General features: G+C 57.1%; 5 protein-coding genes across 5 annotated transcripts; 2 read left to right on the top strand and 3 right to left on the bottom strand.

Annotated features, from left to right (window-relative positions):
* Positions 1-121: 121 nt before the first annotated feature.
* On the bottom strand, positions 122-1171 carry DCS_05219 (phosphomannomutase; the record flags this gene model as incomplete). The annotated part of the gene is made up of 3 exons (XM_040802525.1): positions 122-374; positions 491-948; positions 1067-1171. The coding sequence occupies 3 exons, from the start codon at positions 1169-1171 to the stop codon at positions 122-124; spliced, it is 816 nt and encodes a 271-aa protein (XP_040657558.1).
* Positions 1172-2054: 883 nt separating this feature from the next.
* On the bottom strand, positions 2055-5163 carry DCS_05218 (uncharacterized protein; the record flags this gene model as incomplete). The annotated part of the gene is made up of 2 exons (XM_040802524.1): positions 2055-2382; positions 2459-5163. The coding sequence occupies 2 exons, from the start codon at positions 5161-5163 to the stop codon at positions 2055-2057; spliced, it is 3033 nt and encodes a 1010-aa protein (XP_040657557.1).
* Positions 5164-7713: 2550 nt separating this feature from the next.
* On the top strand, positions 7714-10498 carry DCS_05217 (condensin complex component cnd2; the record flags this gene model as incomplete). Its single annotated transcript, XM_040802523.1, has 4 exons — positions 7714-7808; positions 7876-8476; positions 8555-10156; positions 10226-10498. The coding sequence occupies 4 exons, from the start codon at positions 7714-7716 to the stop codon at positions 10496-10498; spliced, it is 2571 nt and encodes an 856-aa protein (XP_040657556.1).
* Positions 10499-12009: 1511 nt separating this feature from the next.
* DCS_05216 (uncharacterized protein) lies at positions 12010-12491 on the top strand (the record flags this gene model as incomplete). Its single annotated transcript, XM_040802522.1, has 2 exons — positions 12010-12075; positions 12141-12491. The coding sequence occupies 2 exons, from the start codon at positions 12010-12012 to the stop codon at positions 12489-12491; spliced, it is 417 nt and encodes a 138-aa protein (XP_040657555.1).
* A 1293-nt stretch (positions 12492-13784) lies between these two features.
* DCS_05215 (histidine kinase 1) lies at positions 13785-17892 on the bottom strand (the record flags this gene model as incomplete). The annotated part of the gene is made up of 4 exons (XM_040802521.1): positions 13785-14231; positions 14294-16887; positions 16969-17001; positions 17082-17892. 4 exons carry the CDS (start codon positions 17890-17892, stop codon positions 13785-13787), a joined length of 3885 nt encoding a protein of 1294 aa, XP_040657554.1.
* Positions 17893-22834: the final 4942 nt, after the last annotated feature.

Raw genomic sequence — 22834 nt, 5'->3', positions numbered from 1 at the left:
TCAAGACGTGCATTTCCATCCATTGCGCTGTAGTTTCTGTTCCGCGTCGCCGGATTCCCTCCCACCACCAAAGCGATGCTCAAGTGTTTAGGCGCAGATGACTATCGACGAGGGTGGCTTGCTACAATTGAAACAGCTCTTTGAGTATGCGGATGGTGTCCTCCGGTCCGTCAACGGCGTGGCCGATGGTGTCGGGGTGGGTGTAGATTTCGTAGTCGTTGCCGCCAGGCGAGGTCTTGTCACCGAAAAAGTGTATCGTCTTGTACTGGATACCGCCAGGCTTCTTGGACTCGCTCTCGAGGTGGCGGAGGCAGTAGGTCTTGTCCCAACCGGTGGGAAAGACGTCGAAGGAAATCTGGCCACCGATGGAGTAGCTGCATCATGGTGGGTGGCCGGGTCAGCACATGGGGATCTCAGTAGCAGAGTGGAACAAGTGAACTGGATGGGGGTATGTCATCTGGGAGAGAAATGTGAGAGATGTTGAACGCACGTCAGGCCGATGTCAGGGAAGCGTTCTCGCAGCGCAGCGACGAACTTCTCGCGGACCTTGGCGTCCTTGTCAAAGGCGGCGAAGTCGTTTCTCTCCTGGACGCTTGCGTTTCTGCCGATGGGGCTCACGTTGATCATGCCGTTTCGGAACTCAACAAATGTGCCACGCTTTACGGGGACGTCGATGTCGGCGATGTAGTGCAGGCAAAAGCGGACGAGCTCCTTGTACTTGTCCTCACCGATCCACTTGATGAAGCTGTTGGACGGCAGCGGTTGGCCAAGCTTGAAGGCCGTCAGGCCGTTTTCCGAGAAGCAGTAGTCGAAGAGCTGGGTGACGGGCACGCCGGCCGCTTGTCCGAGCTGCTCCTCTTGCTTGGACAGATCGGAGCCACCGACGTATCCGACGGTGCATTTCTGGCGGAGGGCGGCGAGCAGGGAGAGCATTTCGGGTGAGGCGGCCTAAGGGGGCAGACGAAGGCGGCAGAAGTTAGCCGACGAAGCTCTTTTCCTTGCCATCGATCTCGAAGACTTGGAAAACAGGAGAAGGAGAGTGGGGAGAAGGAAGAGAGACTCGCACCCTTCGAGCAGGCGTGAGGGTCTCGTCAACGTCGAAGAGGCAGATGGTGTCCTTCAACGGACGATCCTCAAGGGGTGGGTAGTTTGCCTGTTTGGACGACGCCATGACTGTCGAGCGATGATGAGGGGAAGACTTTCGGCTTTGGGACGACGAGGTCGAATGAAGCAATGGACAAGTTGCGATGATGGCAGACGAGCTACTACTAGCTTGTCGTCGTATGTCGAACCAGCACCAGCTTGTGTGGATAGTTTCAATGTGAGGTGGGGTACTTAAGCTGTGAGGGGCTATCATCAACGCTCCGAAGGAGGGGTAGGTACCTGGTACAAAGTTCATGGGTTAACGCACTATTGTTGATGTGAGTGATGAACAAGTACACTGACTGTACTTGCATAAGTACACGCATATACATGAAGTAAGTAGATGCAGGTTGTACACCAACAAGACGGTAACATCTGTTGGAGTACGAGCACGTTATACTCCGTACTCAGTAATAATATACAAATACTTTAAGCAAGTACGGAGTCTTGTTGTAATACTCCATATCCATCAACTGAGCTACTACAAAGATTTGGAGGGATCACACGCACAACTCCAAGGAAAGAAAGAGTTCCAGGTTACGGATAAGCTGTGCAGAAGTGGTATACGGCGACTTGAATTGCCAAAAGTACATGTGCATGCTGAAGGGTATTTTGGAATTCTTGTACCGATAAGTATCTACTGCACTGCATAGAGAAACTGCATTTGTCTGCTCGCTCGTCAAGGAGGAAATGATTCCTTGAAACAACAGGCACTGCGAGCGACGAATGCGTTGTCCTCGATGCAAACGCATGGAGGATGGAGGAAATCGTCAGAGAAGACGATGGTGCAAGGCAAATACAATCCATCAAAAGGTTCCATCTTCCGTCGCGAAGAAAGCGCGGCCAGGCTGTGCTCCGGGACTCGCCTACTTCGACGCGTCCTACCTTGCGCCCGCTGGCTCGGCCGCCATCTAGGCCTCCCCCCATATGCCCGTAGCCTCCACGATGACGTTGACGATTGTGCTCAACGTCCACAGGGCGATCAGCCCCCAGCCGATCTTGCGGCTCAGGATCCATTTATTCATCGGCACGATGATCAAGAGCAGGACGAGCATGATGAGCAGCGTGATGCTCGATATCATCAGAGTCCCACCCACCTGCACCTTGTACGGCCCGTACCGGACCGGTCGATCCGGGTGCTTCTTGTGCTTGTGGTTCGCCCTCTGTATCATCATCATAACACCGCCGATGCCGATGCCGAGGAGAATGTTGAGCATCGGTCCTCCGAAGCAAGCCGATCTAGAAGAGACAAAAAACGTTAGCCATGTTTGCGGACCGGTCTCGACGGGGCAGGCGGGCGAGCGAGCCAACGTACAGAGCCATCACAGGGTAGCCCAGTCGAGCAACGGTTATGTCGGCCACCAAGTCCCCGATGCTGTTGCCGGCGGCGAAGACGGTGAGGCCAAGTAGGGCCTCCGAGATGCCTATGATGACTCCAAAGGCCTTGAGGACGCCGACAACTTCGCCCGCGATGGTCGATATCCACGCAATGCTGATGATGAAGCCGAGGAAGCAGAGCAGGTAATGGAACCTCGGCCGTGCGCTCTCCGACGTCGTGAGGAGCAGGATGGCTAGCAGCACGAGCGAGCCGAGGAGGGTGTAGAGCGTCATGAGCAGCAGCTCCTTGGCCGGGTTGTCCCAGTCTTCGACAAAGTTGGCCCAGAGGATGAAGACGGCAAACAAGGGGCCGGTGAAGAGCTGCAGGCAGACGAGCCACCGGTTCCAGGATGCCGTCTCGTCATTGGCGTTGCTCACCGACGGCACGTCCGACGCAGGCTTGGCGAGCACCTGCTGTTGTCCAGCCGTCGCCGTCGCCGCCGGTTCCGCCACTGGTTCCTCGCGCGCTTCGCAGAGCAGTCCGCCCAAGCCATTCGACTCCGAATGACGGCTCGCATGACTGACCGAGTGCTTGCGGTACCGCTCCCACTCGCTCTCCGGCTCCTCCTCTCCTCGCTCGAAGGAGATGGTCGGGGCCGGTTGCCCGTTCCCGATGCGGTCGACAATCGTTCGCCCCGTCGACGACGCATCCGAATCGTCGTCGCTAGCCTCCGGTTCCACCACAGGCAGGGTTACGACGAGGAGAAATATGCTTGGGACGGATATCGTGCTGAGGAACTTGTCGAGGTAGCTCTTTTCCCGCCAGCCCTGCAGCGTCGGAAACAAAGTTCCCAACAGCACTTGGGGAGGGGGCAGTATGGAATGCGGCCACCATCGTATCGGCCGAGAAGTTTGCACCGGCGACTGGACGTCGGGGAAGTGGGCATCCCTGCGCGGGAGAGCCGGCGGCGGAAGCAGAAACTCTGCCTGCTCGGAATGCACGTGAGGTGTCATGACCATGGGCGAGTCCGTGTAAGGATATAGCGACGAGTTGGGGGAGGAGATGGCGCTGTGGCAGCTCTGGCTGCCAGGGATCTGCAGCCGGTGCAGCGTAGCCGGCGAAGCTTGATCGGGGGCCCCGTTGGCCGACGCGTCGTCGACGAGCGCCGGCGAGATGCCCGTCGGACCGGAGGGAGGTGGCGCGAGACTCCCTCCCATGGCGTACGAGGGTACCGGCGTCCTCTGGCCGCTTCGTATGCCTTCGGTGGGCACCGGCGATGCGTCGGAACCGGAAGCGTCCTGCAGCAATTCGGGAATGACAGCCGACGTCGGCCTGTCCCCCGACGACAACGCTCGGTCTCTCCGGGTCCTCGCCGTCGCGGCCGGCGTCGAGGGCGTGCCGATGATGTCGTGGTAGGGCTCGGGAAGGGTGGCTACGGTTCCCCTGCGAGCCCTCCGGCTGACGATGTGATGGTCCGAATAGCTTCGGCCCGGTATCGAAGACAGCTGGAGGTTGCTCTCCCGCTGCAGCTGGGCGAGGGCCGATCGAAACTCGAGGGCGCCGACCAGACTGGGTCGGATTGGGTTCATGTTGTTGTGTCGCTTCGCGCCGGTGCGCAGGACGCGCATGCTCCTAGTGACCTCGGCAGCCAACATCCGCTCGTGGTCCTCGTCGGCGTTCTCGGCTTCCTCCTCCGTCACGGCGCCGGCGTCGTCCTGGATTTCGATTCGTGGGCCTCGCTCGAAGACGGAAGCTTCACGGCCGGGCGAGGTGGGCTGCGAGGGGCGATGCGACGGGTCGTAGCCGGACTCGTCGGGTTCGTCCCGGTAGGGCTCTCCGGCCAGCTCATCGCCGGACTGGCCCGCGGGGGCGTAGAAGTGGCTGCGTGCCTCGCCCTCGCGGCGGATGCGTCGCCTGCGCCTCGTCGAGTACCAGTGCCAGCCGACGACGGCGACGACGTAGAGTATGTAGTAGCCGATCATGGCCCAGCACTCCCAGAAGCGGAGCTGGCCGTCGGCCAGGAAGGACATGGTGAAGCAGACGGCGACGATGAAGAAGCAGATGTCGCGCGCGTACGTCTTCCGGTCGACCCTGAACTCGCGGACGAGGGCCATGGAGCCGGCGACGACGCCGGTGATGAAGCAGGCGGCACCGATGAGCTCTCCGACGGCCATGCTGGCGCTGTTGGAGCTCATGGCGGCAAAGGTGCTGAAGACATCGGGCGAGCCGTTGCCGAAGGCGAGGAAGGTGACGCCGGCGAGGCTCTCGCTGAGGCCGAGGATGGCGGCGATGGTGCTCAGGTTGACGCTGAAGAAGTCGCTCGCGGCGATGCCGATGGTGGTGAAGAGCAGGCCAAGCCAGGCGACGAGCAGTACAAAGGCGACAGCTTTGGCATTGGCAAGGGTGCAGTAGTAGAACTCAAGATAGGGAAGCAGGCCGGCGTCGTCCTCGGAGCAGTACCGCTTGACGAAGGCGCACTGGTCGTCGACCAGGTGGACATCGCTGCACTCGCGGTCGACGAGGGTGCGGGCGAAGAGGGAGACGCTGCTGGGGGGGGTCGGGGTGTCGGTGCGAGCGTCGAGGAGACGGCGGCGGTAGGTCGCCTTGAGGAAGGAATAGGCCGTCAGTAGAGACAGGAGGAGGACGGTGACGCAGAAGGGGCGCCATGGGGGATGGCCGCCTCGGAGTTTGGTCGGCGGCATGCTCGTCGTATCGTCATATCGCAGGGAGCGAGAGGGACAATGAGCAAGACGTCATGGATGGAGGGAAGGATGGATTAGGAAAAAAGTCGGCAAAAGGAAGAGGAACAGGGATGGCGAGGCTATTTAGGTCATGGATTGCCCTGGGTGGCTGGGTGGCTCGTTTCTCCTCGACGGCGGCGGCGTTCCGCACCGAGATGGAACAATGAGCACTTGATCGAGGTCGATCCGTCCACCCGGTCGGCGAAGTAGGGGTAGGGGGGGGGAGGCGTGATGTGCAGGTGTTCCCATGTAGGAGGAGGGATGATGGAAGAAGGTTGAACTGAACTGCACTGCCGACCTGCCCTTGCCCTGCTTGAGTGTTGGAGGCAACCGGTGGTGGACCCCACCATTTGCCGATATAGTACCCACTAAGCCATCGACTGTCCCCCCTCCAGGGTCGTAGCGTAGCGGGGCAGGTCCTTTTCGTAAGTGTACTTGCTTATGTAAGTACAGAACTTAGATAGATGTGCTCCGTAATCCGTACTCCGTAAGTACTCCGTACTGTACAAAGAGCACAGTAGTAGGTACCTACTTACCCACTTGTAAGGTACTAAGGGTTCCACGGAAGTAAGTTTAACACACTCCAGACATGTACTCCGTACAGTACATGAATTACGGAGTACCAACTTCGTAATCCTATCAAGTAGGTACTTACAGTACACTTTCACCCTCAATTAGTTCCTAGGTTAGTAGGTACCAGCACGCAAACCGACTGGTACTGTATGGAGTACAGGTACTATCCAACAGTAGGTGTACGTCGACGAACACGCGCAAGGTGTAGCATCATGAGATTGTTGGTTGCTTCTCGTTCGACAATCACGAAGGTCGCCGCTTTCTATGCAGCGTATATGTGCTACGACGATAGGCAAGTTAATGCACCTCTGGTGTGCTCGTCGCAGTAACAAGTTCTTGAGTGCGCGTCGACGATCTACGTTGAAAGTAAGTACGGACATGTGACGAGTACAATACTTACAGGCATGTGCCTGTAAACGGCGGACCTCGCCACTGTCTTGGCAAACATGGTACGAACAAGGGCGAGTACGGAGTACTTGTACAGTACGTGCTCCCTACAATGTACTTAACAGGTGCGCAGTACTTACACGTACGATTACGGAGTACTGAACGGAGTACGGAGTACAAGTACCTGCTTACACCTACTTACTTACATGTACATGTACAATATGCAGATGCTGTACGGAGGAATACCAGCAAGCAGGTACTTACTTATGTACCCGAGGTTCTCTGCATTTGTATTCCTAGTACCTAAGTACAAGTAGTACGCTGGGGTCCGGGCCTCAATCGCAATGCCGATGTGAACTGAAGTGAGAAAATCGAAACCGCAACCATGTTCTCGCTGCGAGAACTTTTGCTCATTCAACTATCCACAACGTGTCCGTAAACTGTTCAAGTACTCGTCTGTGGGCTGTTGTACCAAGGTTCAGTGCCAAAGAAGTACCTGGAATTCTGTAGTGAATTACAGCTACCGTACATGTACCATTTTCTTCCTAGTACGAGTGTCAGTACTTTCTTCGCAGTTTGACGAAACGACCCGGTACAACATATGCCTTCAAGTCGTGGCAATGCCGAGACTCAGTCTAAAGTCTGTTTGCGACTTCGTGGCAGCGACGGTCGGCATCCAAAGTCACTATCAGACTGAGCAGCACTATCCTCAGGAACAGGACCGTCTATGCGTGATGCCGCATTCTATTTGAGCCGGACCACACAAACTACTATTCGCTCGTTTCTGATCCTCACCGCTCCTGCACCACAGCAACGAGGACGAGTACATCGGATGACCGAGTGGACGAACGGTTGGGGGGGAAGCGGGGGAAGGTGTCGACGGCGCTGTACGCGGTGAAGGCTGTACTGTACGCGGTGAAGCTGGCCGTTGCATGATAGCATGGAGAAAAGATAGCCCATGCTGCCGATTTCGTCGTCACCTGCCGCTTTGAGATGTGTGGATGGATGGATGAGAAACGCGGTGGGCCAATCATTCACGTGCGCGCAACGGTAAATCGGAATCATGATGGAACGCGGCACCCGATCTGCTGCACCGCCACAGTGGCGGACGGAAACCCGTTGCAGCCGCGCCCCGCCCTATCTGATTGGTGGCTAGCAGGCTACTGGTGGGCGTGTGGCGCAGTCATCCTAGTGCCGTACATGTACAGTAGTTGTACTGTAAGCAAGTACTGTACGGAGTACTGTAGGTGTACTGTAGTCTATACCTAGTAGTATGCTTGTGGCCAGTCGCCCTAGTGAGGTTTTGGGCCCCTCCATTGTTTACTTTCTGCCACCCGTTGTTGGTTGTTGCTGGACTCGAGCCATCACGCAGCGCAGCAGCTGGCCAGCTTCTCGCGGATTGTCAATCATTCCCGGCTCGCGCACGGCGGAACTCGCGCGTCGACCCCCCATCCCCGACTGCCCACGACGGACGGACGACGGACGGACGACGGACAACCCACGACGCAAACAAGCACTTCACTTCACCCCCCTCCCCCCTCAACTCACGAGATGCCTCGGGTTGCTCAAGCGCCACGCGCCGGGGCCGGTGGCTCCAGATCGACATCTGGTTCCCTCGCCGCATCACCCTTCAAGTCCCCCGTCAAGTAAGTCCACGCGCGTCCGCGCTGCTCTTTCCGTTGCCCGCTGACGCGAGCGTGAACCCGTCGTCAGGATCCCCCTCAACGACGATGCGCAAGAAAAGGGCGAGCGAATGAACTCGCGCAAGGCCCTCCACGAGAAGCAGATCAACCAGATCAAGGCGGCGGCGACGCCGCGAAAAGCCAGCATCAGGCTGGACGACCTCGAGAATGCCTCACCCGGCAGCGCCATGGGCACGCCTCGCCGGAATCGGGCCGGCATCGACATGGGCGACGAGAACGTCATGGTCGGCGGCGTCGCCGTCACGCCCATGAAACGCGTTCCCCTCCTCGCCAACTTTGAGGAATGGATGAAGATGGCGACGGACAACAAGATCAATGCGACCAACTCTTGGAACTTTGCCCTCATCGACTACTTCCACGACATGTCCCTGCTCAAGGAAGGCGATGGCGTCAACTTCCAAAAGGCCAGCTGCACCCTCGACGGCTGCGTCAAGATCTACACGAACCGAGTCGACAGCGTCGCCACCGAGACGGGCAAGCTGCTGAGCGGCCTCGCCGACAGCAACAGCGGCAAGAAGAAAGGCCGCGAAGGCGAGGATGGCGACAGCGAGGAAAGCGACGAGGACGAGCTCGACGAGGATGGAAACGTGAAGAAGAAGGCGAAGAAGAAGGTGAGGAGAGGCGGATGCGACATGGCTGCATCCTGAGTGCGACTCATGGGACGGGACCGTCATGCTGACCTAGAGCAGACCCAACGGTCGTCCGAGGCGACGCTGGCACCATCCTTTGCCTCCCTGCAGCTCAAGAAGTTCGAGCTCGAGTTTGGCGTCGACCCCCTCTTCAAGAAGGCCTCGGCCGACTTCGACGAGGGTGGTGCCAAGGGCCTGCTGCTCAACCACCTCATGATCGACACCCAGGGTCGCATCATCTTTGACAGCAGCGACGACTCGGCCGACGTCATCACCATCGGCAAGGCCAAGGACGCCACTGCCGGCGATGATGAGGCTGATGATGACGACCAAGACATGTTGTCAGCCTTGCCGGCCGAGGAAGAGGAGGAACGGATGGCCGACGCCGACGAGGAAGAGGAGGCAGCCGTCTCCATCGACATTGCGTCTCTCGGCAACATGTTTTTCCCAGACCTCGCCCAGCTCGACGAGCTGGAAGTCTGTCCGAGCCTCAAGAATTTCGACATCGGGGATCCCTCCGGGTCGACCGACATCCCTTTCCTCAGGGCCCCGGAAGACTGGAGGATGGACCAGGACAAGGAGAAGATGCCGGCTGCGTTCGGCGACAAGTCGGGCATGTTCATCGACGAGGAGGCACCCGCCGGTTTCGACGACGACGACCTCGGCCTCGGCGCCTTTGACATGGGCGGCAACGTTTCCTTCGGCGAGGGCGGCGAGGCCTGGGCTCGCGAAGCGGCTCTCGCCCCCCAGATGCGCGTCTATGACGCGGGCATCGACGAAGAGGGCGCCGACGGCGAAGGGTTCGACGAGAACGGTGAGTACGTCGTGTCCATGGTGAAGCCGCAAAGTGCCGAGAAGATGCACGAAGACATCCTCGGCTTCTTCGATCAGGCGCTGCAAAAGAACTGGACCAGTGCCGAGCACTGGCGGATCCGGAAGATCAAAGACATCAACAAGCCGGCAGGTGAAACGAGGAAGCGAAGGGAGAAGGAGCCGTTCGAGATCAATTTCGCCTCGCCCTTGGAGCAGACCATGGCCGACACCATCCACGCGCAAGCGGCCAGCAACTCGGCCATTAGCCTGCCGAAGAAGGATTGGAAGTCCAAGTCTCGGCACTTGCTCCCCGACGACAAGCACTTCAACTCCAAGACTCTCCTCAGTCTTTTTCTCAAGCCCAAAGCTCGACTGTCGCGGCGTCGGATGGGCGCCGGTCCTCGCGCCGGCTTCGGCAATTTCCCGCACGACATGCCCGCCGCCGGCGAGATGGACGAGGCTTTCTGGGCCAACCAGAAGAGCCCCGAGGAGATGGACCTGCCGGCCGGCGACTACGACGCCAACTTTTTCCACGACGACGTGTTGCCGTTCCCCGGTGGAGATGACGGCGACGACGACGACATGGAGTTTGCCGACGCGCAGGAGCACCTGTCGCCAGGTATCGAGGGCGACGCGGGCATGACGGAGGGAGTCGGTTTGACGGCCATGCTGGGCGGTGAAACTCATCCCTTCACCCAAGCCATGGCCGGCGGCTTCGGCACGACGCTCGTGACGCAAACGAGGAGGGTGCGACCGGAATACGTACAGTACGCCCGGCGGGCCAAGAAGGTCGACGTTCGGCGGCTGATGGAGGAGATATGGAAAGGCATGTCTTTCGACAAGCTCGAGGTAAGTGCCATCCCGGTTGCGACCCAGAATGAGTCCGTGTCTTTGCGGTGCTGACGAACGATGCTGCAGGAGCCTGCGCAGAGCGGTGGCACTCTCCTACCCACACCCCCTGAGCCGGAGGAGCAGGCGACGGAAACGAAGCTCAAGTTTACCGAGGTCATGAATAGCCTGCAGTCCGTCTACCCCAAGCAGGTCATGGCCGACATCTCCACGTCGTACTGCTTCATCTCCCTGCTGCACCTGGCGAACGAAAGGGGTCTCGTGATTGAAAAGACGGAGGACCTGTTGGAGCTAGACATTCGCAAAGATTGGACGGCAACGGCTGGTGAGAGCGGCCTATAGTTGGGCCGGCGCGAGCACCCAAGCATGGACGAGTACGAGATGCTGCTCGAGATGCTGCGTTTCGCTGTTTGACGGGCATATACCTGAGGGTCTGTCGAGTCGCCGAACGGCTTTTGCATCGAGCACACACTCCGGATGGAGAGCGCCGCAAGGCCCATTGGCAGCGTGGATGCAGGTTCATTCTGGCATCGAAAAAGGGAGCCGGTTGACTGAGAAAAGGCGAGGTCGGAATCTGGACTGGAATCTGGATATGACATAATACATAGATGAAGTTGGAGATCCGTTCATACACCTGCTGTACCGGTACACATTGGCATGGCGTATTTCGCTTTGCTTGATCAATGGGAGCCTGAGGCCTTCCATCTAGTCCCCCTCCACCAATGGTCGGATTCGCGAGCATCAATCTCGACTAGACCCAGCAATCGCCCGGTACACTTTGATTCATATTGGCCCATATTGGCCAGTGATGGGAAATCGGACGTAAAAAATCTGGCATACTACATATCAAGAGGGATTGATTGCTTTGCAACCAATCGTTCATGCCGATAAAATTGCCATGTGAGTGACCAACAAACAGTATGCGAGTCGGGCAACCGCATCAACATCTCCATGGTGTCATCAGCAACAGCCCCTCCGACCAAGCTATTAAAGAAGCAAATGACTGGTGAGACAAACAATAATTATGAGAGCGTTCACATTCGTACCAATCAATCACCGAATGTTCAGCGGCGAGTAAGTGCGAATGGATGAGGGGGAAAATAAAGGCATCCACTGACGAACTTGGCGTCACGTGCGGTCCTGCTGTAACACAACCATTCAATCAATCACGAAAGCAACCCCCACCGCCAGCCGTGCAACGCTGCCAACAGCTTCAAGCCAACAGTCAGTTAGCTTTCTGCGTACCTCTCATTGTACGCCTGAACACCCATCACCTCACACTCGCATCCCTCTCTCACGCTTTATACCTCGCACCTGACATCTCCTCCCCCTCACACCTCTCACCTCTCACCTCACACCTCACACCACTCACCACTCATCACTCTCGACTCAACACTCACCTCTCACCTCTCACCTCTCACCTTACACCTTACACCTTACAAGTACACCTTGCACCTTTCACCCTTCGCCCTACACCTTACACCCTACACTTACTGTACACTTCACACCTTGCACCATACACCTCACGCCTCTTCTCTCACCTGGCCACTCTATAATTCCTCCCATTTCCCCCTGCAACGCCCTCGCACCAATCCGATCTGGAGATCTGAGCCTGCAACAGGTTCTGCTCCTCCTCAAGACCAGATTCAAGGACTGTATGCCCGCATCGAAACGCACCTCGCCCTCACTCACTCGTCTGACGCCCCAGCAACGAACTCCATCTACCCGTTCGCAAATTCCCCTTTTCCCCATCCAATCCCGCTTCCGCTCCCCCGCCTGCTGCCACATAGCGAAGCCAAATTGATCTGACCAAGAGAATCTCTCGCTTTCCACAGCCAAACCTTGCCATCACCATGGCCACACCCGATGACGTCGAACACTGGGAGGACCAGGATGGCGAAGCCACCAACATGGCCGAGGTACGCAATTTCCCTCTCGAACTCCGTCCTCGACTCCATCGCTCACCTCCTCCCTCGTTCAACAGGCCTATCGTGAGCTCGCTAGGTACAACCAGCTCCTCTGCCACGGCCGCGCCGCCCAAAGAGACCCTGACCCTGCTAACAAGTTTCATTGTGCGTCGGTATACAGAGCCGAACGCACTGCCCAGGCCCTCGAGTCCAACCTCTCCTCCCTCGAGACCAAGTTGGATGACATACTCGCTGCCCTCGAATCCAGAGAAGGTGCCGCCAACCAGGTCCCCACGGAGAGGAACGGCACCGCGGATATGATTGCCACCAAGAACGACGCCGCATCTGATGTTGCCCAGGTTGCCACGCCAGTGAACCGCAATCGTGCCGAAGAGACGCCTTCGGCCGACAGCGAGAATAAAAAATAGCCCCGGCATGTTGCTGACCGTCTGGACCCGGCACCAAATTAGCCAACTGTCTCTCATCAACTGTTCAACTCTGCTTCTTGATATTACCTGACGTTGAAGGCCCTGCCTGGCTGGTTACATATATCACGTCATCAGATGATCTCCTAGGTCTGCTTACCACCTGCCGCCCCTCGCTAGCCTTTTTTCGCATGTTCTTACTTTCCGTTCGTCATGAGAGATCCTCGCACCTTGGCCGTTGTCGTCAAAGTGCCACATCATCACCGACGTCTGGTATATTGCTCGTTATTCCTCCATCAATTGAATGAAATGAATCCGTTCCCTTCCGTCACGACTTGTCACCTGAGGAACGCGAAATCAGCGCATGCACATGAGACATATAGAACCCATCACCGTCCTTGATCATGTAAGGTATAAAAAGTCTCCAGAAGGGGCCTCGACACTGCCTTCCATCCTGCGAGGTTTCCATCGTATCTATGTATATTGCTGCTTTCTTGCCTCTCACAACAAACCCAGCGCCAGGATCTTGGTCTGGGCCCCGTCGACCCAATTGGGCCTGTTCGGCGCATGCCTTCATGCGTAGAAGGAACACCAGCAGTGAGCGGTCCTACCAACTAGGACGCGGAATCGAAGAAAGTAGATTGAAGATACCAAGACGTATCATTATCGTACGAAAAGACTCCTTCGCAATGCCATTTCATGCGAGCACCCCAAAGTACCATCACGGTTGCGAAAACCATGCCTGCCTGGTGAAGACAGCAAATCTTGTCTCCATATTGCCGGCCAAATGGGGTGATAAGCGCGGCACGGCCCGGTCGGTCGAGCAGTGTGCAGCGGCGAGTTTGAATGAGCATGAAGCGATGGGGACACTCTTGCGAGCCAACCATGCACTCCAAAACACTGTCATGTATTCGCAATCGACTTTAAGGCCGATGGACCATCGCCGACCCTGGAGCCGGACTTCGCGAACAATTAAGCATAGTTCGGGAGGAAAGAAAAGGGACGGAACGAGACTTCCAGCGCGTCAATCAGTGATGGTTTGCGCATTAAGCCCAGCCCTGAACCCGACCTCGACAAATGAAACGGAGCCTGGCCGTGACCGAGACCAACCGCACTCGTGTCCTCGTGATTCTGTATCCGTCGTAGCACAAATGCAGACGATGGCCTATTGCGACCTTGCGGGAGCGATGAACCATTCGCAAGGGTAAGTCAGGTTGGATGATGGAGCATGCTCGTGCGACAGCGGCGCGTAAGACGATGAGAGGTATAGTAAACATGCCATCTCAGACGCCATGCCTAGCCAGACATGCTCCGCATATCGGAGAGGTCGGTGCGGCATGATCTGGACCAGGAATCGTCCTGATCGGACACGATAAGGCTGGGGTTCTCCGTCGCTGCGCCGCCCATCGGCTCCCGCATCGTAATCGCTCGGTTCTCCATCGCCGGCCGGAGGAACCCTTGCGAGTTAATCTTGTGGCTCCCCGACTTCGCATCCGCCTGGAGAGCCAGCTCGCGCTCGCGGTTCTTTTCAAGAAGCGCGCCGCCGAGGGTGGCGCACTTCAGTATCGTCTGTATGAGGTGGTTCTGCTGCAACGGCTTCGACAGGTACTCGTCCATCTGCGCCTGAATGCACTTTTCGCGGTCTCCCATCATCGCGTGGGCGGTAAGAGCGATGATGGGCGTCCTGTGCGTCCCCAAGCTTCGTTCGTAGTCGCGTATCTTGCCTGTGGCCTCGAAACCGCCCTGTGACTTGTCAGCATCGCCCCCGCGCCGCCCGAGGAATTCGTCAGGAAGCCGCCACTCACCATGATGGGCATCTGGACGTCCATGAGAATGACATCAAACTTCTTCTCCTTGACGGCTTCCACCGCTTCCCAGCCGTTGCCCACGACCGTCACGACATGGTGGTACTTCTCTAATATCTTCACGGCAAGCCTCTGGTTTACGGTGTTATCTTCGGCGAGCAGAATCTCAAAGGACCTAGTGTTGTCGGCGAGCGAAGGCGTTGCCCTGTTCTCCAAGGCCGGGATGATGCCGTTGCCGAGATCTATGAGATTGCAAGGCGTCGTCATGTACGACGTGATGCCCAGATCGAGGCAAGATTTCAGACTGACGTGGACGACTGGTGCCAAGAGGACGACAGGGAGGTACTTGAAGTCATCAACGGCCCTCAACCTTCGCGCCGTGTCGATGGAATCGACGAGGATGGCGTCGTAGGGAAGCGCACCGCCATCCTCGACCGGCGTGAGAGCGGAGCTCTTCTCGGAATCCACGACGACGGGTTCGAGGCCGATCTGCTCGAGCATGCGCCGAATCTCGGCGCCGGAGCTCGACTGGGCCTTGTCGACGAAGAGCACCTGGTGGCCCAGGTACGGGTGGAGCTGCTTCTTGATCGAGTCCGTGTCGTCCGAGGCAAGCTTCACTCGGCAGGTGAAGTGGAACTGGCTGCCTTTGCCGGCCTCGCTGTTCACCCAGAGGTCACCGCCCATGAGGTTCACGAGGCGCTTCGAGATGGAGAGGCCGAGACCGGTACCGCCAAACTTGCGCGTCATGGAGCCGTCGGCCTGCTGGAACGTGTCGAAAATGAGGTTCAGCTTGTCCTGCGCTATGCCTATGCCCGTGTCCTCGACGACAAACTCGACGGCGTACTCGCCCAGGCCGACGTCGTCCTGGTCGGCCCACTCCTTGATGGTGAGGCTGACCTCGCCGTGCTCGGTGAACTTGATGGCGTTGCCGACGAGGTTGAGGATGATCTGGCGGAGGCGGAAGGAGTCGCCGATGACGTGGTCGGGCACGGAGCTGTCCACTTTGTAGGTCAGGTCCAGGAACTTCTCGTTCGCCTTGACGGCCAAGGTCTTGAGAGCGTTGAAGACGGTTCCTCGCAACGTGTAGGGGATCTCCTCGATCACCATCCTCCTCGCCTCAATCTTGGAAAGGTCCAGGATATCGTCGATGATGGTCAGAAGGCTGTTGGCGAGGTTGTTGACGATGTTCAGCATCTCCCGCTGGTACTGCGTCAGGTCGGTGTCGAGCGTCAGCTGCGTCATGCCGATGATGCCGTTCATCGGCGTCCGGATCTCGTGCGACATGTTGGCGAGGAATTCCGACTTGGTCTTGTTGGCCAGCTCGGCCGCCTCCCTGGCCTGCGTGTTCCTCTGGATGCTGTCCCGAAGGTTCGATATCATCTGGTTGATCTTGCGCTTGAGCTCGTCCATCTCGCCCGAGGCCTCGACGTCGACGAGCTTCGTGAAGTCGCCATCGGTGGCGAGGTTCGTGATGTCGGAGAAGGCGCGCACCTGGGTCGTGAGGTTGCTGGCCATGGTGTTGACGTCGGTGGTGATTTCCTTCCAGCGGCCGTCGAGGCCGGCAACGTCCGCCTGCGCACCCATCTTGCCGTCGACGCCGACGTCCTTGGCCACCCGCTGCACCTCGTAGCAGAAGCTCGACAGGCGGGAGACCATGTTGTTGATGGTCTCCTTGAGCACCTGTATCTCCCCGTTGGCCTCGACGTCGATGGTCTGGCTCATGTCGCCGTTGGCGATGGCCTGGGTGACGGCGGAGATGCTGCGCACCTGGACGGTCAGGTTCGAGGCCATGGTGTTGACGTTCTCCGTCAGGTCTTTCCATTTGCCCTCGACGTTGGCGACCTGTGCCTGCCCGCCCAGGGTGCCGTCGGTGCCGACCTCGCGGGCCACCTTGCTCACCTCGACGGCGAAGGTGCCGAGTCGATCGACCATCTGGTTGATGGTGTTCTTCAACTCCAGAATCTCGCCCTTGACCTCGACGCCGATCTTCTTGGTCAGGTCGCCCTTAGCGACGGCGGTGGTGACCTTGGCAATCTCTCGGACCTGCGTCGTCAGGTTCATGGCCATGCCGTTGACGTTCTCCGTCAGGTTTCTCCAGGTGCCCTCGACGTCGTGGACGGTGGCCTGGCCGCCGAGGCGACCCTCGGTGCCGACCTCGCGGGCAATCTTGGTGACCTCGCGGGCGAACTGCTGCAGCTGGTCGACCATGGAGTTGATGGTCGACTTGAGCTCGAAGATCTCCCCGCGACAGCTGGCCTGGACCTTTTGGGTGAGGTCCCCCTTGGCGACGGCCGTGGTGACCTTGATGATGTCGCGCACCTGCGTCGTCAGGTTGTTGGCCATGGCGTTGACGTTGACGGTCAGGTCGTTCCACATGCCCTGGACGCCGCCGACGTCGGCCTGCCCTCCCAGGATGCCTTCGGTCCCGACATCCCTGGCGACGCGAGTGACCTCGGAGGCAAAGGTCCGCAGCTGATCGACCATGGTGTTGATGGTCTGCTGCAGCTGGAGGATTTCGCCCCGAGCGGGTCGCTCAATCTTCTTGGTCAGGTCGCCGTGAGCGACGGCGGTCGTGACGGAAGCAATTTCTCGCACTATCATGGGGGTCCGGACGTCAGATGCAGGTCGCCTTGGCGAGGGCCAGCCAGGTTGGGGCTTCGTCGAGGGAGACTAACCTTGATCGGTGAGATTTTGGGCCATGACGTTCACTGAGAGGCGAGAGCGGATGAGCAAGTCAGCGGCGGCGGCCCACGACGACGCAACATGGGAGGGGGACGTGTTTGTTTACCGTTATCCGTGAGCTCCTTCCACGTGCCGTCGACACCACCGATGCGGGCCTGTCCGCCGAGGAGGCCTTCGGTGCCGACTTCACGGGCGACGCGGGAGACTTCGCTGGCAAAGATTTGCAGCTGATCCATCATGGCGTTGATGGTTCGCTTGAAGGTGGTGATTTCGGGGTCCATCTCGACCGTGTTCATGCGGACCTTCATGGTCAAGTCGCCACGAGCGACGGCGGTGACGATCTCGCCAATCTCCCGCAGCGCCTTCTGAAAGGCCTCGTTCGCCTTTTGGTGCTTCCACAGCTCCCTCTCGAGCGTGGCGACACGTTCCTGCTCGAGGACCTCGAGGGCCCGTTCTTGCAGATGCTTCTGCTCGAGCAGCTGGGCGTTGACGCCGGCGAGCTCCCGGCGCTGGCAGTCGAGGAGCTTGGACTGGTCGTCGACATGATCACGCAGCCCTTCCAGCGCTGCCTTGGTCAGCCGGCGAGGAGTACGATTCGGACAATCCAAGGTACCTTGAGTGGGGTGGGGCAATTGGTGTCCGGCGCCGCCATCCGTGCCAAAGAGGGAGTCGCTGACTTCGTTTGGCGTCTCGGGAAAGACGGCCGGGGTCGCGACCGAGGCCCTGTTCTCGAGCTTCCCGACGCGAAGGGCAAGCTGCTCCAGTTCGATCTCGAGACTTCTCTTCGCCGGCGTGTCACGGCCGGGAAGTTTGATTCGGGTGCCCAAGCCGATGGCGAGGGAGGAGGAGGACAGAGGTTCGGTGCCGAGCGAGGCGACAAGCTCGGCGGCGGCGACGAGGACATTATCGTCCACCATGGCGCTTCTCGAGGCGGGACTGCGCAGGAGGCAGTCCGGGGGACGAGAATCCAATGACGGGCTGGAGGGAGCGTCCCCGATGCCGGCGGCGGAGGGTCGAAAACGATGTCCGGTTGACGTCGGGCTGCGAACCGTCGACGGGGCGGGTGCAGCTGGCGACGGACGAGATGACCGGTGGGGGGGATCTCGGCTCAGTTGAAGAGGCAATCAGCAGCGCAGACGCAGGCACATTTCGGTTCGTGGAGAAGGCGCGTAGAGAAGGCGAGGAGAGAAGGCGAGGAGAGAAGGCGAGGAGAGAAGGCGAGGAGAGAAGGCGAGGAGAGAAGACGAAGAAGAGGAGGCCGAGGAGAGGAGGCCAAGGAGAGGAGGCAAAGGAGAGGAGGCGAAAGGGTCGAAATCTTCCGTCGATGGTTGTGGTTGGCCGGCCCGTCAGGTTTTCGGCCGAGTGTGCGCGCTGCAGCGGCCAAAAGGCGCAGGAGACGAGAGGTGAGGCGAGGCAGACAGATGTTATGCGACCGGGTCTGGCTTCAGCAGACCTGGCGCGAACAACACAGCTGCGACTCCAGACGGGGCGAGGATTGAGCGAACCGGGCCGAAGAGGGGTTTCCGTGAGAAAGTGCCTGAAAGATGAGCCGGTTCAGAATGGGGAGGAAAGGAGTTGGAGAGGGAGAGAAGAATGTACGGCCCAAGTAAGTAAGTAGTCAAGCCTGCGGATGGATACGACCAAGGCCAAATGAGGACAGGGACAGGCGCAGGAGTGGCTTGAAGTGGTGTCGGCGAACGGGAAGCCTTGGACTGGACGGGGAGAGGAAACGGCTGGGTCGGTGACTGGTGAGTGGGATTGGCGTTTTTTTTGGGGGGGGGGGGGGGGGGGGAGAGGGGGAGACGATTTGCTGCCCAAGGCCCCCAACTACGTAAGTAAAGCACAGTGCTTCCTTATCCTGTGGTCGCGTTCAACAATACGTACCGTACTTGCTCGGTAGAACGTCGACGATTGATTGGCACTACTGCGCCTGCGGAGGGCACTCGCACGCGGCTTGAACACTTGCTCGATCGCAGGTATTTCTTGCCAGAAAATATTTTCTCGGTTCGGGCAAGTATTCCGACGTCTACCAACAATGGAAGAAAATCATTCATTCGCGTTTCAGGCCAGCTGGACTGTTGGTGGTAGCCACCCACCCACCTTGTGCCTATTTTTACAAGTACTTGTTTGTACATGCACTCTTGTTACTGCCAAGTACAACTACAAGGAGGGTGTTCTCACGGAACAGGTACGAGACACGGAGGTACAGTACAGTACGGATAAGTATTCCTTGCAATATTACAACAATACCAAGTATTAAGTATGTGGCCATTACTCAGTACATGATATAGGGTGTCCTACGGAGTACTAGTCACGCAATTGTACAACTACTTACCGTAGGGACCAGTACTCAGTACACCAAGGTACTAAGGCAGTCTGTTGCGATCTGTACGTGTACAAGTACATAATACTTGCATGTATGCCGCATACTAATACAACTACTTGCAGCAACCACTTACTGCATTACTTACTAGTACTTACTTACTTGTACTGTACTTACTTTACTTGTACTGTACTTACTTACACTTACAATGGCACTTGCACAGCGACGTATTTTTCAGCAAGTACGGAGTACTTGACAGCGCAACACAGCACAGCACGGTACAGGAAGCACATCTTTTGCCTCTCCACCGCCCCAATGATGACTTTCGCGCGTGTCGAGCAAGGGCATTGGAGACACTGGTGCCGAATCGCGTATTTTCTTCTCATGCACCGGAAAGCGAGAGTGCTGCGCAGAATTTGTTTCCCGATGGATGACAAAGCCCACTCGGCTCTTCCTCAAACGAGACGATGGCTTACCTCCCGTGTCCGCGTCCATGGTTCTTTTCACCGTGGCAACTTTCCTCGTTTAGAGTTTTTCCACATGGCTAGGGCACTCGATCAACAATCGACTCGAGGGCGTTCAGTGGCTAAGCCACATGCTGACTCGAGCCAGCGCCGAACCTCCCTGAAATGTGGGTAAAAGCGCAGCGGTTTACGTACCTACCTGCAGTGTATATTGTACCTCTACGGGTAGGTGCCAGAGTACTCCGTACTGAGTAGGCGTACTTAGTTGTACTATTACTTGTACTCCGTATTCGTACTTATTTATGCGTGGCCAAGGGATGGCGAGCAGGCACATGGGCTTCTAGTAGTGCAAGTGCTGTATTCCTTGGCACAAGTACAACCACAACCAAATACGTACTTTATACTTACAGTACTGACTTGCATGTGCAAATAAGTACTAGTAAGTAGGTGTATAAAAGTATGTAATACTTGCACCAACGAACGGAGAGCTCGGGCTGATCCACTCCCCAGTACTCAGGCCGTGCTGTCATGTTGGTGTACATGTACTGTACAGGTGCGAGCACCCGCCATGGCAAAGGATGTAAGTACGAGAACACCCACTTGTACATGCGAACTTTTGTTTGAAAGGCCAACCCGGATAAAAGCAAGCCCAGGGTAAATACCGCTGCATAGCACCATGGTAATGCAACCTCTGCATACTCCGTACTAGTAGATGGATTCGTCGCCTGTGCTGACAGGTGTTGAATGAGATGGAACACAGGCAAGTATAAGTAATGGCTGTACATGCACTCCATACGTACCGTCCTGTGCATGTACTCCGCACTGTGCGCTGTGATGCAATGGTATTGCGCATGTACGGAATACAACCGCTATTAAATACAGTATGGAGTACATGCACATACATGTACAGATATTTGTACTGCAGTAATAGGTACTTGTAGGTACGGAGGTATTACTGTTGGGGTATTTGCAGGTAGGTAGAGAGGCGTCGGGAAGTCCAGTACCGAGTAAATACGTTGGTAGGCAGTGCAGCAGCTTCTTTCACGACACAGATACCTCCAATGCATACGGAGTAGCAGCAGGTGCAACGTTCGGCATCAAATGCAAGCAAGTACGCGTACCGAGTATGGATGCTAGCCACTATTACTACTTATCCATGCACTTCAGTACTTGTACATCTGCGGCACGCACTCCGTACTCGCTGATGCTTGGTAATACCTGGGTACTAGGAAAAGCACGTTCGAGTAATTGCGGTACTTTTAGAGTACTCGGTAAGTAAATTACTTACAGTACATGTTCGCGAACGCGTGCATGTGCGGCTCGTCCTTCCTTCCGCGCAATGGAAAGTACGATAACAAGTTAGGGCACTTGGTATTATAGTTACTTACTTAGTATACAGACTATTAGTAGGCAATAGCCACCTAATCACCACCACGTGCGTCATGAAGGGGTGCGCCAACCATTGGGGGCAGAACAGGGCTGCCATTCCGTGCCGCCCCTCCCGCTACGGACGCTTGAGCTGCTTCTGCCCCCAGGGTACCCGCCAGTTGGCGTGGATGAACGGAAGCCGACAACACCTGCTGCTAAGACGGCTTCACAGCCGGAGGCGGAGGCTTGCTGACCGTTGAGCAGCATTTATTTGACAGTCGGGACTCCCCTTCCCTGCCTGACGAATGGAACATGCAAGTGCATGTATTACTGCAAGTGCGGAGTACCTAGTATTTGTGACACCTGTTCGCAAGAAAGTGGACAAGGACTGCACTCTGACAGTACAGTACAACTAACTACATGTACGGAGTACAGTACATGAACAAGTACAGTGATGTACTTACTTGCTATGTACTCCGTACCCCGTACTCCTAGCGACCACAAATGTATACATGCAAGTACTGTACGGAGTACTTGCACTGTGGTTGTGCACACCTGCGTACTATTCACCTACATGTACTTGTACAACTACAGTACTGTACATGAGGCGTACAGTACAGTACTTAGATGCGCAAAGAACAAGTAAGTATGCGGGTAAAATCCACGGCAACTACGGAGTAACTGCTACTTAGTATGTTTTCGTGTACGTTGTCCTGTGCCTGCACATGTTGCTCTGTAGTTGTACATGTACAGTACAAGTAAGTAGCGTGTACCTCCGGAGTATGGAGTACAAGTAGACATTTAGTATTCTGTGCTCCGTGCTCCGCAGTAAGTAAGTACTTTTTGCCGACTCGTGCTCATACTGTACGTGGATTATGTGCTTGTGCAAGGACATGTCAGGTGGATCACCTGTGCGATTCATTCCCATGAATTAGATCATCGGCCATTGATCATCGGCTCTTGATCGCCGGCACACCAGACCGTTGCCGGCCTCGTGCGCGCACGTATAGTGCTGTGCATGCAGGCGTAGGCAGAGCACCTCACATGAAATTCCATGCAAGCGCGCGCATTCCTTCCATGCCTGTGCAGCTTCTTGCATGCACACTTTTGCGCATGAGATGCTTGTCAATGCGGAGAACGGAACGTGTCTACCCGCAAGTTGGGACCAAGTCGAGCCAAGATTTCGCTGGGCCGCCCGGCCTGGCCTCCGCTGCCGCCACAATGGACAAGGCGGGCTTGTCTCCGCACAAGTAAGCCCCCGTACGGAGTGCGAATGCTACCGATACGAGTTCTGCTCCTTGGCTGGACCCGGCCGGTTTCCACTGTGCACTCCCATCGACTGATCATTGCTGCGAACTCGAACCTCGACGAGGCCTTGGCCCTGGGATGCTTTTTGTGGGGCCCCAACCGGCCTTGGCGCGCAAGCCGCCGACGTCATTCCCAGACACCGCACCGCACGCTACTTGTTGCCCCACGCCACTGGCTTGGCCTTTGTCAGGGCGCGTGTCTGCGGCCGAATCAAATCCGCGGCCTTGGACGCAGCTTTTGAAGGCTCAAACGAGGCGCAAGTCATGGGCCTTGTGAAACATCGACATGACATTTTCTGTATCCGTCACACGTACTCCGTTCAGCATCAAGTACTTACTTCTTGGGCACACTTGTACGCTTCCACGGGTTGCTGTGCATCTACTTACAGTACGCCGC

This window comes from Drechmeria coniospora, chromosome 02, assembly GCF_001625195.1.
Source record: "Drechmeria coniospora strain ARSEF 6962 chromosome 02, whole genome shotgun sequence".
Classification (NCBI taxonomy): Eukaryota; Fungi; Ascomycota; class Sordariomycetes; order Hypocreales; family Ophiocordycipitaceae; genus Drechmeria; species Drechmeria coniospora.
The sequence above is the reverse complement of the archived record's forward strand: the minus strand, read 5'-3'. Positions and strand labels throughout refer to the sequence as shown.